General features: G+C 37.7%; 1 protein-coding gene across 2 annotated transcripts; it reads right to left on the bottom strand.

Annotated features, from left to right (window-relative positions):
* Positions 1-486: 486 nt before the first annotated feature.
* On the bottom strand, positions 487-27,250 carry LOC18435141 (Adenine nucleotide alpha hydrolases-like superfamily protein). Of its 2 annotated transcripts, none has more exons than XR_016058255.1 (7): positions 26,714-27,249; positions 7,710-8,064; positions 7,540-7,626; positions 1,531-1,652; positions 1,372-1,455; positions 881-1,272; positions 487-760 (listed from the first exon to the last, which is right to left on the bottom strand). XR_016058255.1 is itself a non-coding variant. In XM_006845192.4 (7 exons), exons 1-7 carry the CDS (start codon positions 27,004-27,006, stop codon positions 712-714), a joined length of 1,377 nt encoding a protein of 458 aa, XP_006845255.1. In that variant the 5' UTR covers positions 27,007-27,250; the 3' UTR covers positions 487-711. The 2 variants fall into 2 exon arrangements, 1 of the variants encoding a protein (XP_006845255.1); XM_006845192.4 differs by having other exon boundaries at positions 1,372-1,450; positions 26,714-27,250.
* Positions 27,251-27,545: the final 295 nt, after the last annotated feature.

The following is a 27,545-nucleotide window of genomic DNA, read 5'->3' as shown; positions in this document are numbered from 1 at the left end:
AAACTTTTCATATGGTTATAGTTCTGCCTGATTTTGACTATTTTTGGGCTTAAATTTTTATAATTAGATATAAAAATAGATTTTCAGATAATCCTAATAAATTTTTACACCAAAATTATATGTTACGATAAAATTTGGAGGTGCACCTTAATTGGATTGTTTAAGATTGCAACCTTATTGATTTGCTTTGACAAGTTTTCTTACATGGTGTTTATTCTTTCGGTCAATTTTGTCACTCAAACAAGCGCACACATGAACTGTTGTGCTGGTTGATAACAACCAAGCATATCCAAGAAAACAAGTAAACAAATATAGTGAATAAACTAATAAGAGAATTCATTGTTGATGATGCAATTAAGAATGTCACTGAGAATTGTGCTACTGCACAGGCTAAGAGATAGATCAAGTTGTCCAGGCAAGCAATTTGCCATTGCAGAGCTCATTCGATTTTTTTTTAATATGAAAGGAGCATATGCACAACAGGAAAAACTGAAGTACCATATATAAACTAAGAACCATTCTTTATCCGATAAATAAATACATTTTTTCTATTAAAATCAAAGAGCATAACACAATCATCGTCATCATCATAGCCTTATCCCCACCATTTAGGGTTGGCTATCATCAAAGAGCACAACACATACAAACCCAAAAGCGTGATCTCCTTGGGAGTCCAATGATTATGTAGTAAACTTCAAGGGAGTCATATAACTATGCTCCATCCTCATCCTCAGAGAGCAAGCAGTCTTGTATTTGATCCCTAATGATAAATGACACAAAACCAACTCCAATTAGAGTTTTTTCTTTGGGAGGGTCACTCTTAATCATTATTGGTTCAATCAATCCACAAGGCACGGTAAAAATTAAATAATATGTTTACCTTAGCGAGTTCTGATCAGCAATGACATCTCCATTTGCTTTTCTGATCATCGACTGGGGCAGAAATGAATAGAAGCGCTCCATGTCCAATGGCTCCTCTGGAAGAATTTGAAACTGACAACTAGGACAGCATACAGATCGAAACATGACCATCTCAGATTGAGAATACTCAAGCTCACTATTACTACATGGGACGCCTGATTTTTCAAGTGGGCTACTGCAAATTGCACAGAGGGCCTCTGAAGAAGTGGACTCAATACAGTTGAACCTAAGCAACCTATGCCTCCTCCTAAATGCTAGCTTATCAATAGAATGAACTAGCTTATTGAAACTGAATGATCTGAGTTTCTCCGCTGTCTTTACAATTGTCCTCTCCCTTGAAGGATTTTCCTCCTGCAAGGTAAATGAGATAGGGGTTTCGCAGTAAATACAGGAGCAGTACATGCACAAAAGGCCATCGAGAAAAAATAAAAGAAAACAATGCCATCATACCTGCAATAATGCCACAAAGGAAGATATTATACTGTTGACACTCGGCTGATGCACCTTAAGTGGCTGCAAAGTTTTCAAACTGCCCTGCAAACAAGATTCTTCAACTTCATTCTATTTGGAACAAATTGTAATATATGTCTCATAAGATGGCACACTCACTTATCGAGCTGACACAACATAGTCAGCTCTTGTATGACACAATCATGGAGAGGACACAACACAGGGACTTCCCATCTTGCATCAACATATTGTACGTCAGCAGGTAAGGAGTATCCTTGTCCCTGAAAATAGTTGTCCAGGCAAGGAGATGTCAATTGGATATTTCCAATGCACAATTCAATGGCCAAAAAATCTTTCAATTCCATGAACGTAGGCTGAACACTGAAAATACGGTAAAAGAAAGTCTTCGATAAAATTCACAAAAAAGGGAAGCCTTAGAACACACTGGTGTTTCTCGGTTGAATGGATCAATACCAGTTGTCTAAAGAGAACAAAAGGCACATGTTTGCTTCAAGTTAAAATTAAGGGAAATATATCAAAATATACCTAAGCGATGAACTATTTAATATTTTACCCATGTCTTTCTATTTAATTTCAAAAACCCATCAAGATACACATGATCATGAGTTTAGTTGAAAATGGGTAAAACAATAGTTGACAAGTTAGGTGTATTTTGAGAAATTCCCCTAAAGTTAAAGAAACAGTTAGTCAAAGAGGACATCTTTTGGGGCCAAAACTATCATGCCCTCAGGCTCTTTTGTTTAGAACTGGATTTTCCACTTGTTGGTCAGTTTTCGTGAAAAAATGAACAAAATTAATGTGATTGAAGTTAATTAGAGGATCACTAGTGAGAAGATGAGGCCTCTAGGCAACCGTGGGTCCTTTGAAAATTGTAAAATGCTGAAGCATATACTAGGCATTCCTCCATGACAAGAATTCCAATGAGATAGTTAGTGAAGTTTTTAGTTGATGACTTGTGAAAAATTATGACTATATTCTGTCCAGAATGTTTCAAAGATGTCATTTCAACTCATTAGCTTTCTATCCAAATCCTGAAGAGTGCCTTAAATGGCTCATGAACTTGTTGATTCTTGGCACAAATTTAAAGAACATACCATGGTCTATAAGAGAACATGGTAAAGGCATATCATCATATTGGTTGGAACTCCTAGATATCCATGCTAGATCTCCCTCCAACCCTCCCTGCTGCAAGTTTGTGCATCAAGAAAGTAAATGTGGAATAAGGTGCGGTTTGTATATAGCCTAGGCTCTAAACAATCAAATTAGAGCCTACCTTCAAAAAGTGAAGAAATGTGGTTTCAATACTGGAAATCTTTGTGATAGCCTTAAAATATATTTTCGTCTTTATTTATAAAGTTTAAAGCTTAAAAAATAGTGTAGATCGACAGATCTATGAATACTTGAAAATCTTGAAAATTGACGGTCCCAAGATACATTACAAAATACACTATTCCCAAAACTTGAAATCCATTTTTTTCTCATGTCCATTCATCTTGATGCCGAGATGATCAATTTGAGGATATTTGGGCATCAAAACAACCTCTTCTAGTGAAATTTTTGAGGTAGGCTCTAATTTGATTGTTTAGAGCCTTGGCTCTATATAAACTTTTCCCCTCAAATATTGATATCCTAGAAGTTTATGCTTCAGACACAATGGGTTCATCTTGATTCGGGCACCTGGCAAGTTTTAAAACATTTGGATTCTTTGGGGAAGAAAATGGTGAAACTTAGAAAGACTTGATGATCCATAATTACTCTGGAGGAAAGAAAATACAAATAATGATAGATTTGGAGACATCCACACAGTTGCAAAAGATTCCCAAATCGCTTAAACTCTACCCAGATCCCTTTGATTTAGGGATTTAAAGAGGAAAGCCCCCCTAGGGCGTATAATATATAGGACTCTCTCCAAAGAGAAGAATTGTGGGAAAGTTGGTTAAAACTCTACATGTCCTTGTTTCTTTGGGAAAATATGTACGTAATGAAGGGGAGAAAGAAAAAAAAAATACACCCATTGGTACTCTCTCTAAAGGAGCAGAAGAGAAATGTGAGGGCAAAAAGGAGAGGAAGAATGGGGGGAGAGAGAGAGAAAGAAAGAGAGAGAGAGCCCTCCAAAAGGGAGCACAATGATGATCATGGAGAATGGTAGAAAAGAAGAAGATGAGATTAGTAAAGAAGACAAAAACTCATCTTATTCATCCATTCGCAGAGTAAAGGCTCATGGAAGAGAAGGTAAAAGAGAACGGATCTCTTTATGATTTTGCTTCCCATCCTACTGAATAAATTTGTTCCTGGTCCCAATGAAAAGGGAAAGAGTTTTTTACCAACAAGAATAATAAAATTTTGTCTCTCTTCTTCTTCTTGTGTTTCCGTTTTCCAATAATAGCAAGATTAATAAAATTGTGTCTTCTTCGTGTTTCTTTCTTCCTCCATTCACTATTTCCCTTTGTTTTTCTATTGTTGATTAGTGGCTGAGAAAAATCGAAAACCAAACCTCAAGTTAACCCACTCCAAGCAATAATATTTTATTTATTCTCAGCAAATCAAAAAATTGGCGTACTTATGAAGAAATGAACTATACTAGCAACCTAGGTTCTATTTCTTTCTCCTTTTTATCCTCTTTTTTTATTGTTCTTTTTTTCTCTATGTATCAACTTTTTTACAGAGGGCCAACGTATAGAAAGAAACTTGAAAAGCTTGCTCTTGGAGTTGCCCTTATTCTCCAGTAATTCACTTTGTTGATACTGTTCTTTTATTTAGAGAGACCCAAAATATGTTGGTTTTGTTGGGATATCTCTCCCAACAACTTATGGAGATGAGTGGGCGACACATCCCACACGTACTACCCTCAAACAACCAAATACAAATCAAAGCTCTCTGGTATGAAGGCCTTTGGTCCCTCAATAGCTTTGACTTCAGTCAAAGCTCTCCGGTATGAAGGCTTTTGGTCCCTCAATAGCTTTGACTTCAAGATTAAAACTCTGTTGATCCCACATTTGCTATCAACTTTGATTGCATTTATGACCACTAAAAAAAAAGGGGCTCTGAAACCAAAAATACCATCCATGATGGTCTAAGCCTTTAATCGATCCTCAACTATTCCCAGATTGTGTTGTTGCATGCATCGGGATTAAGTAAATAATAATAAGAAACAAAACCTGAACACAAAACAAACAGCAGGACACACATTTTCTTATCTTGATAAAACACTAATCTAATGAAACATCCATGACCACCAAGTTGGCAAAATTAAAGTAAGAGAATAAAAAATTGAACAATGAGCTTTAAGATCACTTACCAAAACAAACTAGCTTCATATCTTTGCAACTACTGACATTAGTACCAGTCTGGTAAGGAAAAATCCTTCCCCTTTTATTGAGACAAGAGACTGATTCCTCGAAAAGATGAAGAATGAGACCATAAGTGACCTCCTCTCTCTCCCCTTCTCTTTTCCCAAGCCTTTGCTGTGGAAATGGATGACTAAGAGCAGTTTTTGTCGTCCACACTGGTTTCTTCTTCCCATCTACGTTTTTCTTGGATTGTGGTCATGCTCCTAGAGGTTTTCTTCTTCTTCTTTATCCAAATTACTCCTCTTTTTCTCTTTCTCCTCTTTTTCTCTTGTACTCTCTCAAATAAAGGGAATGAGCATGGGTTTTTTTTTCTACCCTTCCACAAATATATCTTTCTAAAGAAACAAGGACATGGGATAGAGTTTGCAATCACCCAACGCTCTATGCATACGCTCTTGGTGAAAGTCCCTATATGATATCCCAATGGAGCATTTCTGCTTTAAATCTCTAAATTAGGGGAGACATTGGTGGTTTATACAATTTAGGATTCTTTTCTAACTTCATGTGCATATCTCTACCCCTATCATTGATCACTTCCTAAGTCTTTCATAAAATTCAGGAAAGTCCCAACTGCTAGGTAAGCTTCCAAACAACCAAAAACATTCTGAGAATCCAAGTTTCACAAAGACTTGGTGAGTCGATTTGGCTTGGAACCAGGCTGTGTCCTGAATCAAGTTCGAGTTTTTGATGAGTCGAAGTGTACCCTTTTATCTTTCAAATGGCATATCAGTCTCAATAATCTCTTTGACAACATACCTATTATCATGCCCCCCATTTGAAATACCTAGACATTTTAGTAATCTAATGCATATAGACTGAATGACGTGCCATAGAAGATGGGGCCTAGGGGAATGGGTCCACCATAGGCAATGTAAAGAGGCTTCAAACCTTACGAAGGGGACTTGGGTGTGATTCAGATAGTAAAGAGGGCTTTACCATCCAAATACATTAGAAGGTCAGGCCAAGAAGATGGAGGTTTACGATGTCCAGATATTTTAATGAATTCAAGTGCAGAAGGCATACTGATGTTTGATAGAGATGTCAGAAACCTGGAGATAGATAAGCAGAGTGACTAATGATATAGGAATAGGCCCAGTTGATAGTGGCAATGAAAGTAAATATCCATTATGATATCCATTATGACCAGACGAACGATGAAAGTAGGTCCCGTATGTTCCACTGCCCTCAAATTGGGGCTTGTGAGACCATGACCTAAAATGTAAAGTTAGTAAGTGCTTTTGTGAGGATCCTCAAGGAATAAGCTGGATGTTGGACCGCAAAAGGAATTCACTGATAGGCATATAGTTGATAATACACAAAAATTTGGACTAGATTCATAGAATCTCTGTGAGAAAGGAGGATATTGGTGAAGAAGTTACAGGTGAAATAAGTATGGTGAAGTATGTGGTAGGAGTCAAGAGAACTATTCATAGTTCAATAGATTAGGGGGGAGAAGGCAAATGGGGTGGGGAGGTATTCAACTTTTAGATGGTTAGCTAATTCTTTTTTGAGAAACAAGTGCTTAGCCTATAAAATTAAGATCTTTTAATTAAACTTCCTTCAACATAAGGGCATTATATTCCGTAATATGTACGCTTTGAGAGAAAATACCAAAGAAACAGCACATCACCTATTGGTCCACTGCCACTATAGTTGGATCATTTGGAGGGGCATGTATTCTTTTTATAATAGTAATAGGGATTTTCCATCTTTCATTTTTTGTGTGAGGTCAAGTCAGTGAAATGGGAGTCTTAGTATTTCAGATGTCAGTCCCAATAGCAAATAGCTTGTGCATTTGGAAGGAAAGCATGGATAAGTCTTGTAAAGCGTTTCACAGACACCTCTTGCACGCAGACATCTAAAGGGGCATCACCCTTTGGTTCCAAAATGGACAAAATGACAGGTAGAAGTAGGATCCAGCACAAGGACTCTTTATATTTTCTAGTTTTTGATAATATCAAGCATAAGACTCTTTGAAACCTAGCAAGTGACAATTATATCATTATGCCTTGCCCTGCAGCTGAATGGTTCTTTCCTCCTAAGGAACATCCAAAGCTGAATTTTGATGGAACAGCTTAAGGATGTCCTAACGTGGTGAGGAATGGGGATGCCATTTGATGTTTGGAGGCAACGATTTTAGAACGCGACATTGGTCTCTTTAGTGTTGAAACACAGCAAGGCTGAAACATGTATGGCCCACTTGAAGGTGTCATGCTTTTGCTCGATGATTTTCACAACCCTATTAAAGGTCACTCCTTGAGTGTAATCCAGTGGATTAGAAATGAGGCCCAACTTTCATTGAGTTCAGGAGAAATACCTGCTGAACTTTCAGAGATTGTGCTTAAATTTGTGTTTTGTGAGGATAATTGTGTGCTCGGGGTATGAATATTGCGACCGGTTGGCTAATTTGGGATAACTACCAAAAAAAACGAAAAGAGTGCAGCTATGGATTTCATGCCGTCATAGGAATCCACAGGAGTCCTTCTCTTTCAGAATCCTCAATACCCTTGAAGTCCACAATTTTTATGTCATATCAAAAGAATCATAAAAAAATCCAGAGCCACAATTAGCATCTGCTTAAGCCATTCTCTACACTTTTGTTCAACTTATTGCTGTTTAAGAGAACCAAGAAATATGAACTTGGACACCAATTATTGGTTTACAAAATTCTAAAACACCTCAGAAACAGTAGAAAAAAAAAGCCCAGGCTAAATAGGAATTGTGACAACTTTATTCAGTTAAGGCAAAGAAAAATGACTCAAAAATTGACAACAGAAAAGTATAGTAGCATCCGAACCTTCACAGTTGCTGCAATCACATGGCAAGCAATCCTAGAAGTGCACAAACCCAATACCAGTTTACTGTATCCATGATCAACAGCAATCTGCAATATAACAAGTATATAAGAAAAGATGCATGTCTATTTCAGTATCAGATAATCGTAGAGAAGTGAGGAAAAAAGAGAACCTTTTGTAATGAAATCATTCGCAGATACTGCACAAAATCTTCTTTTCCCGTTACATCATCAATGGCATCTAGTAAGTCCTTCAATCGGTCTTTTCCATCACTGCCTTCAGTGTCAATGGAACATATATCTTCAATAGGAAAAACATGCAACTCCTTTGATGGATTCCCCATGCTGGAAACAATATCTCTGACTTCTTCAACAGCTCTACATGCTTCTGTTGATGAAGCTTGTGAAACCATTTTTTCATCAATAAATGCAACTCCAACCTGAAAGACTGCTAAGCATTTTTCTTTGCTTGCATCTGCATTTCTCTGTGCCTTTGACTGCATTTCGTTCACAAATTCTAATGCCACCCTGGAATTATCATGGTTTTTTGAAAAGTACCAACTTAACATTATAAAGTTCCTAATAACTATGAAAGTAATGATAATATAAGAATTGAGCATATGTAGTTTTCATATAGAACTCATGAAAGTGTGAATGAATTCTATAAATTGAACAGCATGGAGCCATTTGAAGACCAAATTACATCTACACATATAAATGATATTCACATAAAACAGATCTAACAAAATCAAAACAGTAGAAAACATCAAACTCACATTGAAGTCCCCATTCACTATGATAATTATATCAAAATATGGTGTGGAACTCCTCGATGTAACCCAAAGGTCATACGACAACAAAAATAGACCAATAACATTGGACTAAAGTGTGACAAGAATGTTTTTTCTTTTTTCTTTTCTTCATCTAATTTGACAAAACAAAGAACTTTGAAGTTATTCATTCTAGTATCTTATTTGTTGCTTTCTCTAGTCTCACATTTGCTCTATGACTTCCTTACATTCTAACATGCCCTCCTAAGTCATGTAGACGCCGTTTGGATCCCTAGAACAACACTATCAAGAAATATTTTTCAAGAAGATTCCCCACTTCTGCCATTTGCATCCGAAATCTGGGGCAGAAATCAATGTCTCCATTTTGAGCCCAAAGTAGAGAAATTAGTTTTCTCCCCAAAAACTAAAACATTAATTTCACTGTCAGATTTCCTTACAAAGCCAAACAAAAACAAATTAAAACGAGCGTATAGCTCATTGAGGCCCAAACAGAAAAGGGCAATCGCTTCTCATCTCCCTCCTCTAGCCTAACCCCAAATCCCCTAATACTGATATCTTTATTTCCCATCTCTCTCTGTCTCTCCCCCATCACAAAAATATCTATCAACTTCCATCTTGCTCTAGTCATTTCCTTTTCTCTCTATCTCTACCATGCTTGGCTCTCTAGAATTCCTTGCATTTAACCCCATTTCCAAGTAGAAATGAATCCTCCAGGTTGCATCCAGATGTTATCCAAATAGTGAAAACTCATTTTACATAAATGTTTCTTCCAAAAAATATATTTAACAGGGAATAGTTTTTTTTCAAACAAGTTTCTCCAAGGATCCAAACGTGGCACTAAGGTTTGAATTGTTTTATTATGACTAGAATTTTTCTTTATGTCCTTCCAAGAGGTAGATTTTCAATTAACTTCATTACTGTCTTCTCTTAAAACTAAGATTGCCATATCTAGCTAATTGATTGTCCATGACATTGATAACATCAAAATAGTCTAGTCCTGATTGCAATGTTCTCTTAGCCCTTGAGTGTGTCTCTTTTCAATTGCATTCTGAATTTCTACGCATTCTTGTATCATTTAAGAAGCTCATATAATCCAATAAGCAACTCAAAAGAGCACCCCTTACATACAGACTCATCTCCAACCACCTCATTATTCTCCTATGCCTACTGTAGTTTGTTATTAGATTCCTCATGGCTTCCATTCAAAAAACATACAATAATCACATGGTATGCAATAAAAACAAGAGTTTACTTTTCCAAGAGGAAAAATTATAACTATCGAATAGTCAGCCAAAACTGGTTTTGATTTAGCCAATTTATTTTTCCAAGAGCGGAATAACCATTAGCTTTGATACCACCAACATATAGCAGTAGTTCTGTCATGCAAAACATCACAGGCCATTAGCACTAGACTATGCATGAGCAAACACTGAGAAAGAAGAGGGGACAGGTGTGGTGGAATTAAAAAAAGGACAGTTTTAGTCATCAAAATGTACTGAGCCTAAGGTTACAAAGAGATCCTGGTTTGATAGGATTGTGTCAAAGAGTAAAAACGATTATATTATAAGAGTAGTAACTAGATATGGATAAAATCATTAATCAATTCGTATTTATCACTGTGATACATACTAACTAAAACTTACCATGAACAATTTGCTTATATCTATATTGATATTTATTACAATGAATTGATTGGATGCCATGTGACAGCATTACACAGCATGTTGTGAAAATATACAAATGCACAAGCATTATATAATAGTATTGATGTATAGAACGTACATTACTCAAACGTCAAATATCATCTCAAACTTCAATTTGTTTTAAGTAAAATACAAAATTGAAAACAATTCCAAAAGCTTGGCAAAGGGTTGCCATCCCTCTGTTAGAATGCAGTCTCGTCATCTATAGTGGAGCACAGACCAGGGTGGCCTGGCATGCAGTACAGTACATGAATGCAGTCCATCATGGTGCACGATTTCAGAGTGTTTTCTGGATCACCAATATGGAGTAGTGTAGTGTTTAATCAAGAGTACTATGCAATCCGCTTTGGTGCACAGAACTAGAGTGTTCTTGAGTGCACAAAAATAGTGGTGTGCTGTGTAGAGGAAAGAGAATGAGACGGCAATAGAATAGAAGCCCGGTGTCCCTGGAGGTTTTCTATTTCTTTTAACACAGAGGGGAGAGAGAGAGAGAGAGAGAGAGAGAGAGAGGGATCACATGCCAGGTTTAACAGGTCACTGAGGATATTATAGAGATGTGGTTTTGTAGATAGAAAGACAGCCATGCATTACATCGCACAAACTCTCACAAAAACCCCTCTTAGTAACTTGCCTATAATGTTTCATAAAGAGAGAAAGATGGGTAACACTTATTTTGAAAAAAACGTGGGGAACGGTTTAAAAACAGTAATTCAACATATAGATATCATAGGTGGCTGGTCTAATGTATAAGACATGCAATGCTTCTGAAAAGCAGTGGATATACTGGAAAATATCTTTGGGAAAAGAAAATTTACTTTTAAATTTTTATTACAAATAAGAAAGAAACAAAAAGCCGATATTCCCACACTTGTTTCAAATTATTTGAGGGTAAAAAAAAAAAAGTTGTCTTTTAGGCAATGTCATAACAAATAAGAAAGAAACAAAAAGCCGATATTCCCACACTTGTTTCAAATTATTTGAGGGGAAAAAAAAAAAGTTGTCTTTTAGGCAGACACATAAGCAAATCTGCAGACTTATAAGTTGCATCTAATCAATTAGTAGTGGTTATTGTCGGCTGGACACTCTACCACATAATATATATCACACAATATGAAACAAATCTCCTTAATATGTGGATCTCATACATCACTATATGGGTGGATAACCATCATCTTAACATGTGGATAAACGATTGTTGCAGCAAGTCAGGCCACAATCCCATAAGGACCCACAAAAGAATGGATAACAAATCTTGCTCATTGCTTCTTTGTGGCCTAGAGAATGCAGATGTCATGGTCTATGAAGACGTGCTAGTTAGTGGTTGCTTAGTGACACTAAATCACCTCCGAGGGTTTTCACCACACACTGACCAATTAAATACCCATTGACAAATCATATTTAAAAAAATAAAAAATTGTCCCAACGGCATATTCTATCACCCTCAAAGATCACTTACATAATCACATATGCTTGAAGGCTAATGTTGCCACATTTGCAACCCATCATACCACACATGCACCAATGCTCCAAAGACAACATATAACATGGCCCAGGTCATGTTTCCATAAGAAATTCATGAATGTCAGGGTGGCACATCACAGGCCTATCAAAATGGCTCCTGCGCATCTCAATCCCTATCAATCACACTCCAATCAAGTGTACTAGTGTCGAAACAATTAGTTAATGATCAGCAACTATAAGATCATCAGGTTAATATATTTCCTCTATTTTCCAGTGTTCTATATGTTCTCTGGCTTCCTATCAATATGATATGTTTTGAATTGTTGTTGTTCATACGGCGTTTAGTGATAGCTCTGGCAGTTTGGTTGTCACAATGGATGATTGTTGGAATCTATTGTAAAATTGCCAATGGTAAGTCACTAAGCACTTCTCGAAAGGAGTGGCTATGTGGAACTCAAGGTAATAAATTTATTTTTTTTATTTTTTTTTATTCAATATACCTGAATTCCACTTACATAGGCCACATTGTACTGTAAATCAAATTTAATACCCTAGACACAACTTAGGATCTTCACTTTAACTACCAAAACAAATTAAAATCATCCAGGAGCAAACAACTTACTAGAAGATGTCTGGAGTTACCCTCTCAGGTCTTGATACACCCCACACCCAATTCCCTGACCGATGGTGCACTTCTAGTCTTTTAGGTCTTGCTGGAATTTCTGAGATAGGGCAGCTCTACAGGCAATACCATTCAATCTAGGATTTTAGAGAGCTCAAAAACTCTACTAGGATTTGTACAAGCCCTATAGGAACAAATTTGGGCTGAACATTAGTGTTGATTTCTATCTAGGCTGCATGTACTTCTCTTTTCTTCAAAAATTAGCAAACCCCACTTAGGGTTTCACATCCCATCCTTCTTCATTTATTTTCATTAAGTGACTACAGGCATAAAAGATTGGGAGAGAGGATGGAATCCCAAACTATGGGAAGAGAGAGAGGTTGGTGTGAGTAAGTATGGGGGAGAGAGAGGTTGGTGTGAGAAAGTATGGGAGAGAGAGGTTGGCATGAGGGGGTGAGAGATCTTAGGGTGAGAGAGAGAGAGAGAGATCTTGATTTGATACTTTGCGAGAGGGGTTCAAATTTTGTTAAATAGAAACAAATCTATGTCCCACTTGAAGTAGGATTCCATCCAAGTATACATTATCTTATTCTCAGCTTGACCAATAGAATATATAGGGAATAGAATATATAGGGAATATGTGGGGTTAAAGGGATCGAATCAGAGTCATTCGTCCTACAAATCAGCCATCATGATTTTGGGTGGAAAGTAAGAACTTTATCCCCTTATAATTTAACCCATATCCAACTTCTATTTAAATTTAAATAATAATTATTTTTAGTATTATCGAAATCTTCCAATCTATAGGAAGTCAAAGATAATCTTTTAACAAAAAATTCTCATTTGAAAACGAATCAAATCTTTTTAATTTTAAAAGATTCCTGACAAACTAAAACTATCAACTAAAAGTGACAAAAAAATGGGGTGTGCCACCCTAGGGGGATTATGTGGGCTCCACAAGGCCACATGTTTCCACACATGGGTGGCACACGCCTATGGGGGTTGGATCCTTGGTCCCCACATGTGTCCTTTCAAGTTCTGAAAATTTCAGAAATACTTTTTTTTAATGAATTTTATAGCAAAAATAAAATTTTAAAATTCTGAATTTTTTTTAAAAATCATGATAATATTTTAAATACTAAAATAAAATATTTTGAGAATGGACTGGTACCAATGGGTTAAAATTAGCAACAATAAGAGCACTCCACTTGATCCAAGAATCATGATCCACTATTGTTTTCTTATCCAACCCAACAAAGACTCATGATCCACAGTCTCTATGCTGGGGCTCATAATTGGCATGTCAATGTTGGACAATAAACAGTAGGACCATGATCTTAGAATGTGGATTTCAGTCCCTGCATTTAAGAGCAAGTACAACACTTGTCACCACAATGCAAATTGGGCTCTCTATGTACATGTACACGTGTCCTTCTATAGGGCTGCTTCCCAGTAATGCGGTTGTCATGTGTACATGTTGTGAAGAAGGTTGTTGAGGCATTGAACCTTGCTCCCACAGGCCTACAACCGTACATAAGAGACCACACAGTTCTCCTGGACTACAAACATTATCCATGGGCATCCCTCCAACCTCAACAAGGGACGACCCACTGTACCTTTTTCAGTAGTGCCACATGCCCAAGGTTAAAGGTTTTGGACATATCCAGGGTCATAAACTGCCCAACCCATGGTCAGCAAATGCACACACGCCCATTGTAGTACATATTCTACTACAAAGTTATCATTTACAAGCTCTCTAGGCCTTTAAAGGCCACAAAACCCAACACTTTTCTCAAATAAATTGCTTCATTAGCTGCAGTATACAAACATACAACATCACCTAAATGATGGTACCTTTTTTTGAAAAATTATTCAATGAAAGTGAGGAATTGTTGGCATTGTGTATCTTCATTCTTTTAAATAAAAAGCTTCATTATTCTTTTTTAAGTGTCTGTTATGTCAAAAGAACCACCCACAAACTCCTCAAAACATTAACACATGATTTTCTAAATGGCTGCACATGATCTTTTTGAAGTAAACATTACCCATGTCTCTTTCTCTAAAATATTAGAAACAACTTACAAAAGGAGGCTTTGCAAGGGTTTGAGCAATCCAACACACAGCCCTCCACCTCTCTGGTCTCTCTTTGTAATACAAGTACAGCTTGGTGACTTGCTAAGCTAGGTGTCCTGTGTATCTCAGGTAAATGAGTAAGAGAGACGGCTCGCAAGGACACCGGAGTTCCATAACTGCCACCCCCCCCCCCCTCTCTCTCTCTGTGTCATACCCTAGTGACTTGATAACCTAGGCATCTGGCATCTTGCTCTTGTCTCTCTTTGTAATACCCTTGGTGACATGCTATGCTAGATATCCAGCATCTCTCAGGTAAATGACACTTAAAGAAGACCCGAGGGGACACAGGGGTTCCATTCCTCTCTCTCTCTCTCCCACCACCCCCCAACCCCCTTCCTCCCCCCCCAACCACCCCCCCCCCCCCCTCCCTCTTCTCTCTTTCCCTCCAAAAAACAGAGTACAAAACTCTGGTTTTGTGCTTCCAAGAGGACTATAGTTGCATTTGCTACAGTAGATTGGATAGTGCGCTTGATTGAGCTCCAAACCTCCCTGGATTCATAGCCCAGGAAGTGGTTACAAATCATGCACCACGGGGGGACTCTAAAGCACTCAGGATTCATGCACCTATAGATTACTTTTATTCATGTGCCATTGTAAACTGCACGCCACATCTGGTTCGTGCTCCACACTGCACATCACATGACTGTATTCTAAGACATAAATGGGAACCTTATGACAAGCTTTTGGTGCATACTGGTGAGTTCTTTCCATGTTTTTTATTTACTTCAAACAAATCAAAGTTCAGGAAGATATCTATGATAGGAAAAATCATCATCATCATCATCATCATCATAGCCTTTTCCCAATTAATTGGAGACCGCTAAGTTTTGGTAAAATTTTACGTTGGCTGTCTACCTAACACGACCCAACCCCTTTACCGGGATCTCCTCCCTTGCTTAGTGATCCCTTGCAGAGCCTCAATTCTCTCGATCCCAAAGAGTATCTCGTTTGAATTTAATTTAGTGTTTTCGAGATCTCGCTCCATCTGATAAGCGAACGAGTTCCTTAAGATTTAATTTCATGTTTCTGAACATTATAGGATCTAGTTCCCTAGTCTTATGGTTTGTGCTCTAGAGTGCATTGAGATCTAGATTTCAAAATAACGAAACACAAGCATCACCATATATGGCATCCAGATCCCACCAATATGGGATCGCTTTAAAGTTCCTTATTTATTTCATAGAAGGACTAAGCATGCATGTTATTGGTGAACAATGCTAGGAGATACATTTTTAAGCCACATATCCTTATTAGCTACACGAGGAACTCGTGTTCTAAGAAATTGGAGCTCGCTCCTATAAAAGTTACTTCTCGTTCTATAATATTTTGGATCACTTTAAGTAATACGCTCTCTAAGTTAAGAAACTCAAAAAAATGCCCTTCCTTGTGTTCTAAGAAATTGGAGCTCGCTACTATAAAAGTTGCTCCTCGCTCCATAATATTTTGGATCACTTAAAGTAATGCGCTCCCTAAGTTAAGAAACTCAAAAACATGCCCTTAGGAACTTCGCTTCTTATGTATAGGATCTCGCACCTTTATATAATAATTCTCGATCCTATGTAATAAAGGAGCTCGATCCCCAACACACATGGACCTCAATCCCGACCTTTGAGGTACGGGCATCAATCCCTAACACAGGGATCATCAGTATAGCTTTGATCTATCGATCCTACCACCGATCCCGGTACCGTTCCCACTCCCGTACCCAACAACTATGGGCGGGTTAAGGGAAAATTAAAGTTCTCACCCTTCTTAAACCAAAATGGTAAGAGGAGAAATATAAGTTTTATACTATCGAAGTCTCAAAATGGTTTTAGTTGGATGATTTTGCATGATCATAGAATCTTGTCATATATTTATAAGAATTATTGTTATCATCATCATCATGAATATTTTAAGAAATAAAATAAAAGCAAAGGTCCATTCACAAGTAGAGAAATTCCAACAAGTTTGAAATAGTGTCTACTCTTTGAAACTAGGGCAGCAAGTGGAAATAGATAGAATACAAATCAATGTGTAAAACTTACAAATAGTATGAAGAGTAACACCTCAGTTACGAGGGTTGTGTTTCCTTGATCCATTTAAAAAAAGAAGAAGAAGGAGAGCTAGAAGCACATAGATAGAACAAGCTACAAATAGGTGAATTTCATAGAAGCTGATCCATTCATGATGTCCTAAACCTTTGCTTACAAGTTTAAGTTTTATAGAATATCTATTGGTCACATTATGTTTAACAACAAATTCAATTTTTTTTTGATAGGTTGACAATAAATGATTGTTGTCGAAATTTTTTGTGAACGAAATACATTTCAGACTAGATAGTATGTAGAGAACATTTCTAATATTTCCGAGTCTAGAGTACAACCAAGTTTATTTTGATCCATTTTTTAAGGTAATTCTCCATCAAAAATACTTGCTAATTGTTGGAATCCGGGGTGAATCCCTGAAGCAGCGGAACACAAGAAGTAGCGGATCGGATAGAAATTGCATACATTTTTCCAGATTCAATTCTTCTATACAGTTGATGCGATCCTTACTTTCTCTTTTGTGCGCATATCTTTCAATTCGAGAGTTTGATGCTCGCATCTCTGGGTCAACTACTGATCATTAAAACCGGCAAAGTAGCATACAATATAAATCTTGAGCTTTTGATGGAAGACCTGAGATCTTTGAGATCACTTATGGGTTCTTCATTCTAGGTCTTCTAGAGAGAGAAAATTGGAAGAAAGAGAGGGGAGCTTTGGGAGCAAAGAGAGAAGTTACTTTTTGAGAGGCATGTTCACCTCATGAAGTTCTCCATCCTTCTTCTCTCTCTTTAACAATTTTTTATAAAAAATATCCCATGAGATAATCTTATTCAAGAGGGAGTTATCTAGCCCCTTTTGGATGATATTTCCTCAAGTAAAGCTTATCACCTATTGGAAATCTCATATCACATTGAATTCTCATATCTTTTCTCGCTACCACTAAAAAGTCCATAATCCCATGGACATCCCTCTTTTTTATTAGATAACAAGAATTCTAAAAATTTCATGATCGTCCCTACACCCACAAGGGGCAGACTCCAAATCCAACATCTCCCACTCCTCCTGTAGTGGGTGCACAAAAAGATGTTAGATCATATAATCATCATTTGGTGATACATCACAACACTAGAATTCTTTTATTCTCTATCGGGAAATGTATCATGAGACATTAAGGAGCATTGCATCTATACAAAGCGAACCAAGGTAAGCCTCCTTCAAACTAACATGGAAAACCTCTTCTCTCTTTATTTAAAATGCTCCAGCCTACCCTATACTCACTTGGCCACATGGGATGGAATATCTTTCTTAATCCCTTGTGAGATACTCTCTTCTCAAAAGATTGCTCAACTCCTTCGTGTACTCCCAATCAGCTCATCTAATGAAAACATCATTCTCATGCAAGCCAAGAAATTCAATTGCAAAAGTATTACATTACATTATACTAGGTTTTGGAAAACATTTTGCAAAAGAACACCCAATATAAAAACCTCATGTCGCTGCAACTGATAGCATCTTTAGAGTACATTTATTCTCTACCGATTAGAGTGTGATGCCAAAGGTCTTCCCCCTAGCCCTACTATTATTCTATTTTGACCTAGCTGCTTTCTTAGCTCGACCCCAAACCCAACCAATCATACATGACCATGGGAGAGCATACTAAAGTTGCAACATCAAATCTCCACTTCCTGATAAAGTAACACGCTCAATGAAGGCGCTCACGGTCACTAGGTGATTGGCCATATGTCACACAGTGTAATAGGAAACAAAGATCATCCTATACACCTCTACCTCAATGGTAGTAGTGGTCTCGCTAAACACGTGTGGTATGAGTCACACGCCAACGTGTAAATGATAAACAACACTAAGATCAAAGTTAGATTTACACCATGCAGGCTTTAGTTCAATCACAAACATGCAACCTGCCACATCCCATGCGCCCTTGGGTCGCACCCAAGGAACTAGCTTGAACATCCCCAATGTTTACACCTGGATATCATATAGGCTACATAATCTGGTGGAACAACATACTCATATGGATCATATCGATTCCTAACTATGGAATCTCATATCGAGACGATACTCACACACCCCATGTGTGTCTCATCCTCAAATGTACCAAACATTAAGGGTGGTCAACGCCATGCAATCAAACTACTTTTGTGCTTTGAAGTTTGAACAAACACAATACCATAAATTCCTCACAAATAAATGGTAAGTCAAGAACAACAACCGTGTATTGAAAAAGTCAGACAATAATAATGGTGCAAAAATCCACATAGGACTCCCAGGTCCTAATCCCTAGACACAAGCCCTATACTTCTCTCAAGCTATAAACTTAGTCATGGCTCTGCTAGTGGAATTACATGTCATAACTGTCTCTTTCCTCTCAATGACACCTTGCACATGGTGATACTTGGTCTCTATGTGCTATGTCGTACTGTGATATTTGGGATCTTGTGTTAAAGCATGTGCCATTGTGTTATCCCCAAAACACACTCACTAGCTCTCCAGCACTCACTATGATCCCTAGTTTTGCAGGTTCCTCATGAGCCATACGCTCTCCCGCAATGCTACATACCAATCCATATACTCCATTTCCATATTGGACATGCCAATCATGTCCCCTAACTTGTTGCACCAAGAAATCAGTTCCACTCCTTAAGTGGAGACATTTTCTGATGTCAACCACCGATAATCCAGATCACCCATCCAATGAGACTTTCTTTATCCTCATAGTGGGAATCATTCTCAGATAGATCCATGAGTAGTCTATGGTTCTCTAGAGATATCGGAGTATCAAGTTCACAATTTGCCAATGTTCTAGACTTGGATCGCTCTAGTAGAGACTTGACAAGCCCTACATCACATCTTGTCATGTTCAAAAAATGACATTCATAAGATTGCCTATTACACTAGCATGTGATACACAAATCATCTTTTCATATATCAGCCTCCATCTATGTACAGAGATTTAGATTAAACATATGGACCTTCCTTGGAAAGACAATCGATCGGCCCTATATCATGCATCCTAAATCCAACTAAGAATTTCCTAATTTAAGCCAATTAAGACAAACTTCAAGAGCCTCTTAGAATGATTGTGCTTGATCTCAATATCGAGCATGTGATGCACTTTGCCCATGTCTTTCTCATAGAAACTAGGGACAACCACTCTTTTAGTGGTATCGATCTTCTCTTTATCATTCCTTACCAGTAGGATCTTGTTAACTTTTAATAACGAGATCATGAAACTCCCACTATTCTTTGAAAAAATGTCATTCGAACAACTATGTGAACAAATTCCAGAGTCTTACCTTTCTATAATGGTTTATGTAAGGCGCATTTCTCGATAGAGTATGAGAGAGTTCTTGTGGTGAGATGTATCACCAAATGATGATTATCGGGCCTAATACTTTTCTTGTGTACCCACTGCGGGATGAGTGGGAGATGTTGGATTTGGAATCCACTCCTTATGGGTGCAAGGATGCCCTTGAAATTATATTCTTAGTAGCTAAGAGAGAAGAGAATGTCCATGGAATTACTAGACATGTCAGTGGTAAAGAGAAAAGGTAAAGAACTCCTATGTGATATGGGATTTTCAATAGGGATAAGCTTCATTGTGGGAATATTATCCAAAAGAGGTAAGATAACTCCCTTTTGAATAAGATACCTTCATGGGATAGTTTCTATATAAAAGAGAAAAAGTGAAAACTTTCTTAAGTCTACATCATCATCATCATCATTGTCTTGTCCCAATTATTTGAGGTCAGCTACACTAATCTTGGTCTGCCAGTCTGCTCTATTCAATGCCAAACCCTCATAAGTCCCCATATCATTTTGGTCTACATATCTCTCAAAAATATTCTTTCTACAACCTAAAGCTTCTTCTCTCTCTCTCCAAGTTCGCTCTCTAGAAACCCTAGAATGAAAAACCATAGATGATCCAAGAACTCTCAGGCCTTCTATCAAAGGCACAAGATTTTAGTTGTGTATACAATACTATCGTTTCTAATAATCAGTACTTGGCTTTCGAATGCAAATATCGAACTCTAGAACTAGAGGAGATGGTCACAAAAAGAAACGGAACGATCGCATCAACCACATGGGAAGAATCAGAATTAGAAAAAGGTATGTGATCTATCCGATCTATTTTTTTTTTGTATCAGAGCCATTACAGCAGAAGTCTGCCTTTTAGATCAGATAACCGGCGTGGTTGGCACACGAAAACAAAAAAACTTGTATTTTCTAGAAACTTTTCCATCCCTTTTTGTGGTTTTTTGGGGTTTTCCATAAATTCGTAGCCTCTGTGGTGGTCAGATTTGATTCAGGGGATGTGCAGCACACGCACAGGCACGATCGGCAAACTCGGAGCTTGTCCGAGCATGCCGAATGAGCCCTGGGAGGGCCTACGCACACCCTGGACTGGTGGTGCTACTGCATAGGGGACCACCGCATGAGCATGCGTTACGCACGTGCTTGGTGCACGCGCTACACACAGGTCACGAGCGAGCGCATGTACGAGCACCTGTCCAATGCAGTGGATGCACGATGGACCCGAGAGTGCATAATGCCAACGTGGACCTACGCACAGACCACCACTGCCCACACGCCTTGCATGTGCACATGTGCACCACTCGTCACACATATGGCATGTGCAGGCACACATGCTGCGATCTGCCTCTGAGGTCACACAAAATAAGGTGAGGCAACGAAAGTACAAACATTTTGTGAGGTCTCGACTCTATTACTCTATTACCCGAAGCCTCATGCAGTAGCTGCAGCCTCACATGTATTCACACGACCTCAGCCCTTGTCCCCTGGGCCACACACTTTACAGTTTGACCGCAGCCACATTATTTTTTGTGCGGGCCACAACCTTTTTGTTCGTCCCTCTTTTGTTGTGGCCTAGGTTGTGCACTATTATTGTACGGCCTCAAACTTTCGAGGGGCCCGACCTGGCATCCAGTGCCACTTTTTGGCAATCTTTATATGTTTTTGGGGTAACTTGGAAAGCTGGATGCAGCCAATGGGGTCTTGTCTATTGCTTGTGTTCAAAAAACCCTATTTAGGCCCTAGAAACATATTTACATAGTTTGAGCTCCGCTTTTGTTGTTTCTTGTGGCCATTTGATGCTAGTAATGCCTAGGGAAAATGATTGCATGTCATGTTGGACTATAGACTACAATCAATTTACCCTTTTGAAGTGGGATTTCGCATATGGGATGTGACCACTTCTTTGATGACGAGGACCAAGAGCTGGCTCCTCAAATCTGATCTGATGTTGATCACTAGCCCTGGCCCCTGTTTGACTGTGCAAAATTTTTGCTTTGGTTTGCTTTGGAAGTAATACATTTTTTATTCTTGAAGACTCAAGGAAGTGTTAAAGACAATAATACTCTTTGTGAATGAGCAACCTTGTGTGGAAAAAATCGCCTATCCATGTTATTAATTTACTGTATTTTTTCCTTCCACTTTCACAGTCATAAATTGCTAGGGCATTTCCACATCCTTAAAGGGAAAATGCTTGACAATGGAAGCCTTTTGATATGTGTTTTTCCAAGTAATGCTAGAAGAGAAAGCAGTACTGGGAAAATGCTAGATGAGCAAGCAGTATTGGGAAATCAAAACTTCAGCATGGACCCCCTGGAGGAAAGGGTACATAACCTAGGCTTGTCATTAGATGGAGACTTGTCAGGCATGGATCAGTAATGATCATTGTGCATACTACCCTATATTGAGTGGCATGCACAATATCCAAAAATGTCAGTCTAAAAGTTTTCCAATAGTCAGGCATATAAGACAAGGTTGCTCTGTAATGCGTGCACTCATGTGGGCATTTAATGGGCCACCAAATATCTCCATGAAGGAGCATTTGAGAGAAAGAATCACAGAGATATGTGACATGAGTGATGCTAGTGGCAAGCACAAATAGTGTTTGTGCACTAGTCACTTCCTCATTCCGAGGACCAAATGGAGATATTGATCCTGCTTTTTTGGAGTATCACTTATCTCAACATCTAGGGTTAGAAGCATGATGCTGCTTTATGAGTGATAGCACTAACTTGCTTGCCAAAGTGGGTGGGCCCAAGGGTAGCAGCAAACCAAAAGGGCTAACCCAGTGGCAGCATTTCCAAGAAAAAAGAGTCCATGGAGGTTGAGGATGCTGGTAGTGAACGGAGGTGAGGCAAGCAAAGCTATCCAATATGAAAAGTCAACCTTAACATACTAAGATCACGGGATAGATCTACTACTTCACTCGTGAATGCATGAACCATCTATTCAATTATGCTCATTCATTCTCCATTAGTTGGATTGCAGAATTGTGTAGATCCATCAAGGTAGCTATTATATAGATGTTGTTACTAGTGATAGGAAAATTCAAAAGAAGGTGTGATCCATGTTCACTTATTAAATTATAGAAGATTGTGAATTCACATGAAAGCAATTAGCAAATTTCATGTAAATTTCATATGTAATTGATGCATACACTTTTCTTCCTTTTTCGTTTTTAGGGTACTTATTACCATGCTTTTAGTTGTAGTGTTTGCATTATTTCCTACCTTAGTTGCATGGGACTCCCTCTCTGGAACCATGTTTAAGGAGCAATTCTTCAAAGGAAAATTGTACCCACTCTCAAAATAAGTGTTCCCAAACCCATACCATCCACTCCATAACATGTCCTACTTCCTCCCACAATAGTTTTTTCTCATTTGAAATGATTATCATGTTGCCTCAAAAAGCAAGCAAAATTCTTTTATTTTCAAGCACTTGTATTCTTATTTTTCATTTTTATTTGGATGGAGTGCAATTGTGCCCCATTCATAGACAAGAATGGAATATTGCTAGATTCCATAGGAATGGAGACTGAAAAGTCATGTTGGTCCTCGAGTTACCCCTTTTACCATATGGATGGGCGCCATCCCTCTTATGTTTGTTATTGGGTTAGGGCTATCACATCCCATTCCACTTATGAAGAAGGATAGATGCCTCTTAGCTCCGGTCCTTGAAATTTTATGTAAAGTAACATGTATGAGGACCAGTGCAGAATGTCATGCACATGAATGATTAACTGTATGTATTTTTTTTCCTGCACAGGGAAGGAGCAAATGTGCATTGCATTAATTTGTGATTTTATCATGTACACATTTGTGACCCCTTCCAAATCCTATGATACAAATTTATCTGTGAATTGAAAACATCATGTTGTATTACTGTTACATGTCTAAATATAGTAAAAGTACATATTCCTTATTAGTTATTGAGAAATTTACGTGCAGTATTTTTGAGAATTTCAGGAGTCCTTGATGATACTATTTAAGAAAAATGAAATTTCTGATGCTAACAGTTAATACATGCTTTGTGAAATCCCAGATTTCTATACATAGAAGAAAATAGGGATGAGACTCTTAACACAATATACATTCCCTGACTTTGTGAAAGTAAACATGAGTAATATTTTTATGCATTGTATTTGTGAATGTTAAATTTTGCAAATATGAAAAATCATGAATACATTTTCTGAAATAAGGGTGTCATTCAAGAATGTTTGTATACTACTAGCAATCCTAATTCTTCCCTAGTTTGTCTATGTTGAATGAAAGTGGTCTAATGGCATTAGCATTAGGCATGTCTCACTTCTCTCGTGGAACTGGGATCTACAATTATTTGAAGGCCTCATCAACTCGACAAACTAATTTCATCCTATTGGTCTTGGTCAAGGTCACCAAAATGTCTTCAGTTGGTTTCCAAGAAGAGATGTAGCCAGGTAAAGGAGGAGGTTTGTGTTAGGTAAGGCACTCAACGTAAAACTTTGTTAAATCTTGTCATGAATCCTAAACCTATGAGCAGAATGACATAACAAGATTCATGCAGCCGACCCTAAATAGTTGGGATAAGGCTCAAATGATGATGATGGATTGTGAAATTGGGAGCATCAAAAAATGGCATGGGAGGAAGATGGGTTCGTCAATATTCCTTATTCAAGTGGGAGGCGCGAGTATTGGATGGGGAACATCACTAAGGGATCGGTGTGTATAGGGTCACCTTGGTCATCATGAGTTCTAGATTAGACCATGTTGATTCATTATATGCTCTACGCACTTGGGATGAGGGAAGCCCCAGATTGTTGGACCAAAACTGACGTCATAACCATATTTAATGGTAACATCCACTCTGATACCAATGTTGGAATCTAAGGAGAATATCTGAAGTAGCAGAAACAAAAAAAGTAGCAGATCAAATAGAAATCACATACCTTTTTTCAAATTCGATTCTTCATGTGCAGTTGATGTGATCATTACGTTCTCTTCGCGCGTGTATCCTCCATTTCGAGATTTTGATGCTAACATCCTCAGGCCGACTACTGATTATTAGAACCGGTAGTGTCGTATACAAAGTATAAATCCTGAGCTTTTGATGGAAGCTCCGAGAGCTTTTGGATCACCTATGGGTTCTTCACTCTAGGGCTTCTAGAGAAAAAACTAAAAGAAAGAGGGGAGCTTTAGGTGAGAGAAAGAAGTTACTTTTTAGGGGCTTCATTCACCTCATGAAATTCTCCATATGTTTTCTTTTTCTTTCTATCTCATTCGCTTTTACATCCACTGTCCCATTTTGTCTATCATTTTCAAAGCTTGAATTGGAGTGAGTAGAGTCAGTAAAAGATGGCGTCTTGTCTCCTAATTGTATTTTTGAATCACTAAACCGAATTCTAGAGTCTACACCATATGAATTATTTTCATCTTTTGTCAAGTGCAAAATAGTTTCCTTCACTTCACCATTAAGGGCAACCTCCTTTTCATTAGCCACCACTATGTTATTATTATTAGCACCCTTTGCATCACCATTATATCCATCTTCAACATTTACACCTTCAGGAGGAATGGATGAAGAAGAAGCTTTTCTTATTCAAAATGGAGTTATCTTACCTTTTTTGAATAATATTTCTCAAGTGAAGCTTATACCTTATTTGAAATCCTATATAAAATGGATTCTCATATATTTTCTCTCTACCACTAACTAACAAGTCCAATAATCCCATGGACATCCCTCTTTCTATTAGCCACCAAGAATTCTGAAAATTTTATGGACATCCTGCACCAACAAGGGACAGACTCCAAATCCAACAGCTAAGATATCATAAATGTAATCATTAATTTTTGAACATCCATTAGTTTACAAATAAAAGATTAAAATGGAATTAGAACCATTGCATATTATGTTTTCTTTTTGAATTGTTAATTGCCAGTAGGATATCTATCCATGGCATGCCCAAAAGCTACCACTAAGTCTCTCCTACAAAACAATCACCATCGATAGAAGGCTTCATATTTGATGAAGGCTACCTTGGATTGTCAAGGAGACGGATCTTGTACAAATTTCGGAACTTTTAAATGGCTCAAGTGTCTACCTAAAAGAAAGAAATCATAGAGTCTAAATCCATCCTAAAGAACCACTAAAAAGAGCTCCTTCAACATACCCACACACACTTTACCTAAGGCCACATGAGTTTATATGCTAAATATTAAGAAAGAGAGGGTGACATTCACCTCCTGTAAACACTTAAATATAACTTATGGTAACTGTTGGAATTTGGATGGTTGCATATATTAAAAAAAAAAAAAACTGATATTCAATCATTTACACAATCCGCCCACTTATACCATATCTGTTTGATATTATGCTAACTGTATTGGAATTATAAGTTTTGAACTTTCGAAAATCCACATTGTAGAAAAACAGTCAGAACTTTTCAGGGGGATTGCCTTCTTATAGCATATATGTTTGATATTATGCTATCTGTATTGAAATAATAAGTTTTGACAATCCGAATCACATAAAAATTGCCAGAACTTTTCAGGGAGATTGTGGCCAAATTACAAGAGAAAACATTAGAACCACAACTGAATCTTATTCACTCCTCAAAATAACTATGTTACCTAGAAGAAGTAAGCTCTACTCAAACTGTATTCTAACAAAATCATTATAGGGTTTGTACTCGATGAGTAAATTGTCTGTATGAAGTGGACAGCAGATTCACATATTTCTGGTAAATGGTCTTGTGAACTAGAGCATGAAAAGCATCAAGCATAAACTCATTAGAGAACAGTGGTCTAGGCACTTTAACCATAACATTACGCCCACTATTTTTTCCTTTGGTTTTTCTTTTTTCACAGAGGAATTCATCGAGTCTCTTCAAATCAGAACAAAAACTCAAAAACGAAAACAATTTTATGACAATTGAACTACTTCTAGACCATAAAAGAGCACTGAAAAAAAGGCGATATGCCTTCCCGATCAATCCTAACCATTATGTCAATTAATTCTCTGTAAAAGAGAAAGTTATCAAAAGAGGAAGAAATAGGATTATTACATGCCATTTAAATAGATACTCATCAAGAGAGAGAAGAGAAAGGAAAGAGAGAATGAATGAGCGAGAGATACCTGGAAGCCGGGCCACCAGAGAAGGCGACGAGGAGTTTATCAGTTGGGGAGATCATGGCGTGAGAGGTGACGGCAAGCTTGAACTTGGCAAAGAGAGAGGAACGGAGACAGGGTGGGCAAAGAGACTCGGTCTGATTCGCCTTTGCCACTCCATCTCTCTCCTGGCACTTGCAGCAAAGCTTAGTATTTGCAATGCCAGTTGATGATGGAGGCAGTGATGACCGCTGGCGTTGCGTCCTGCCGCCACAAGCACCCCCGTCACCACTGCAAGGTCCGCCTCCTAAACAAGCCATGGTCCGCTACTGAGAGAGGGGAGCTTTACGTCTTCTGGTGCATGAATGAATAATTGTCATATGTTCTCAGGAAAATTACCTATGATGGATCCCCCAATTTGAACATTCGCCTCTTTGTTTTTTTTTTTTTTTTTCTTTTTTTTTTTGGGTGACGTTTTAATAGCGCCGAAACAACGAAGTAATGCACACCTCCAAATAGCGTCAAATAATATGATTTCAATAATATTTACCTATCTAATCATTAATTTTGACCCGAGTATTATTTAATGCTTTATATAGGTGATGTGACCCACGTGGATAATATCATACCCTTATAATGATAAAAAATACCTTTATTACTCTATATAAAACAAATATATATAATTGTCTAAATTTTATGGAGTACAATAATAAATTATTTTATACTGAACACCCTAATATATATATATATATATAGAAAAAATTTATATAGAGTCGAGTCACTAAACAATCAAATTAGAGCCGACATTAAAAATTTCACTAGAAGAAGTTGTTGTGATGCTCAAATATCTTCAAATTGA

Source organism: Amborella trichopoda, chromosome 6 (genome assembly GCF_054954075.1).
Source record: "Amborella trichopoda isolate Santa Cruz 75 chromosome 6, AtrichopodaSantaCruz75HAP2 v2.0, whole genome shotgun sequence".
Taxonomy (NCBI): domain Eukaryota; kingdom Viridiplantae; phylum Streptophyta; class Magnoliopsida; order Amborellales; family Amborellaceae; genus Amborella; species Amborella trichopoda.
The sequence above is the reverse complement of the archived record's forward strand: the minus strand, read 5'-3'. Positions and strand labels throughout refer to the sequence as shown.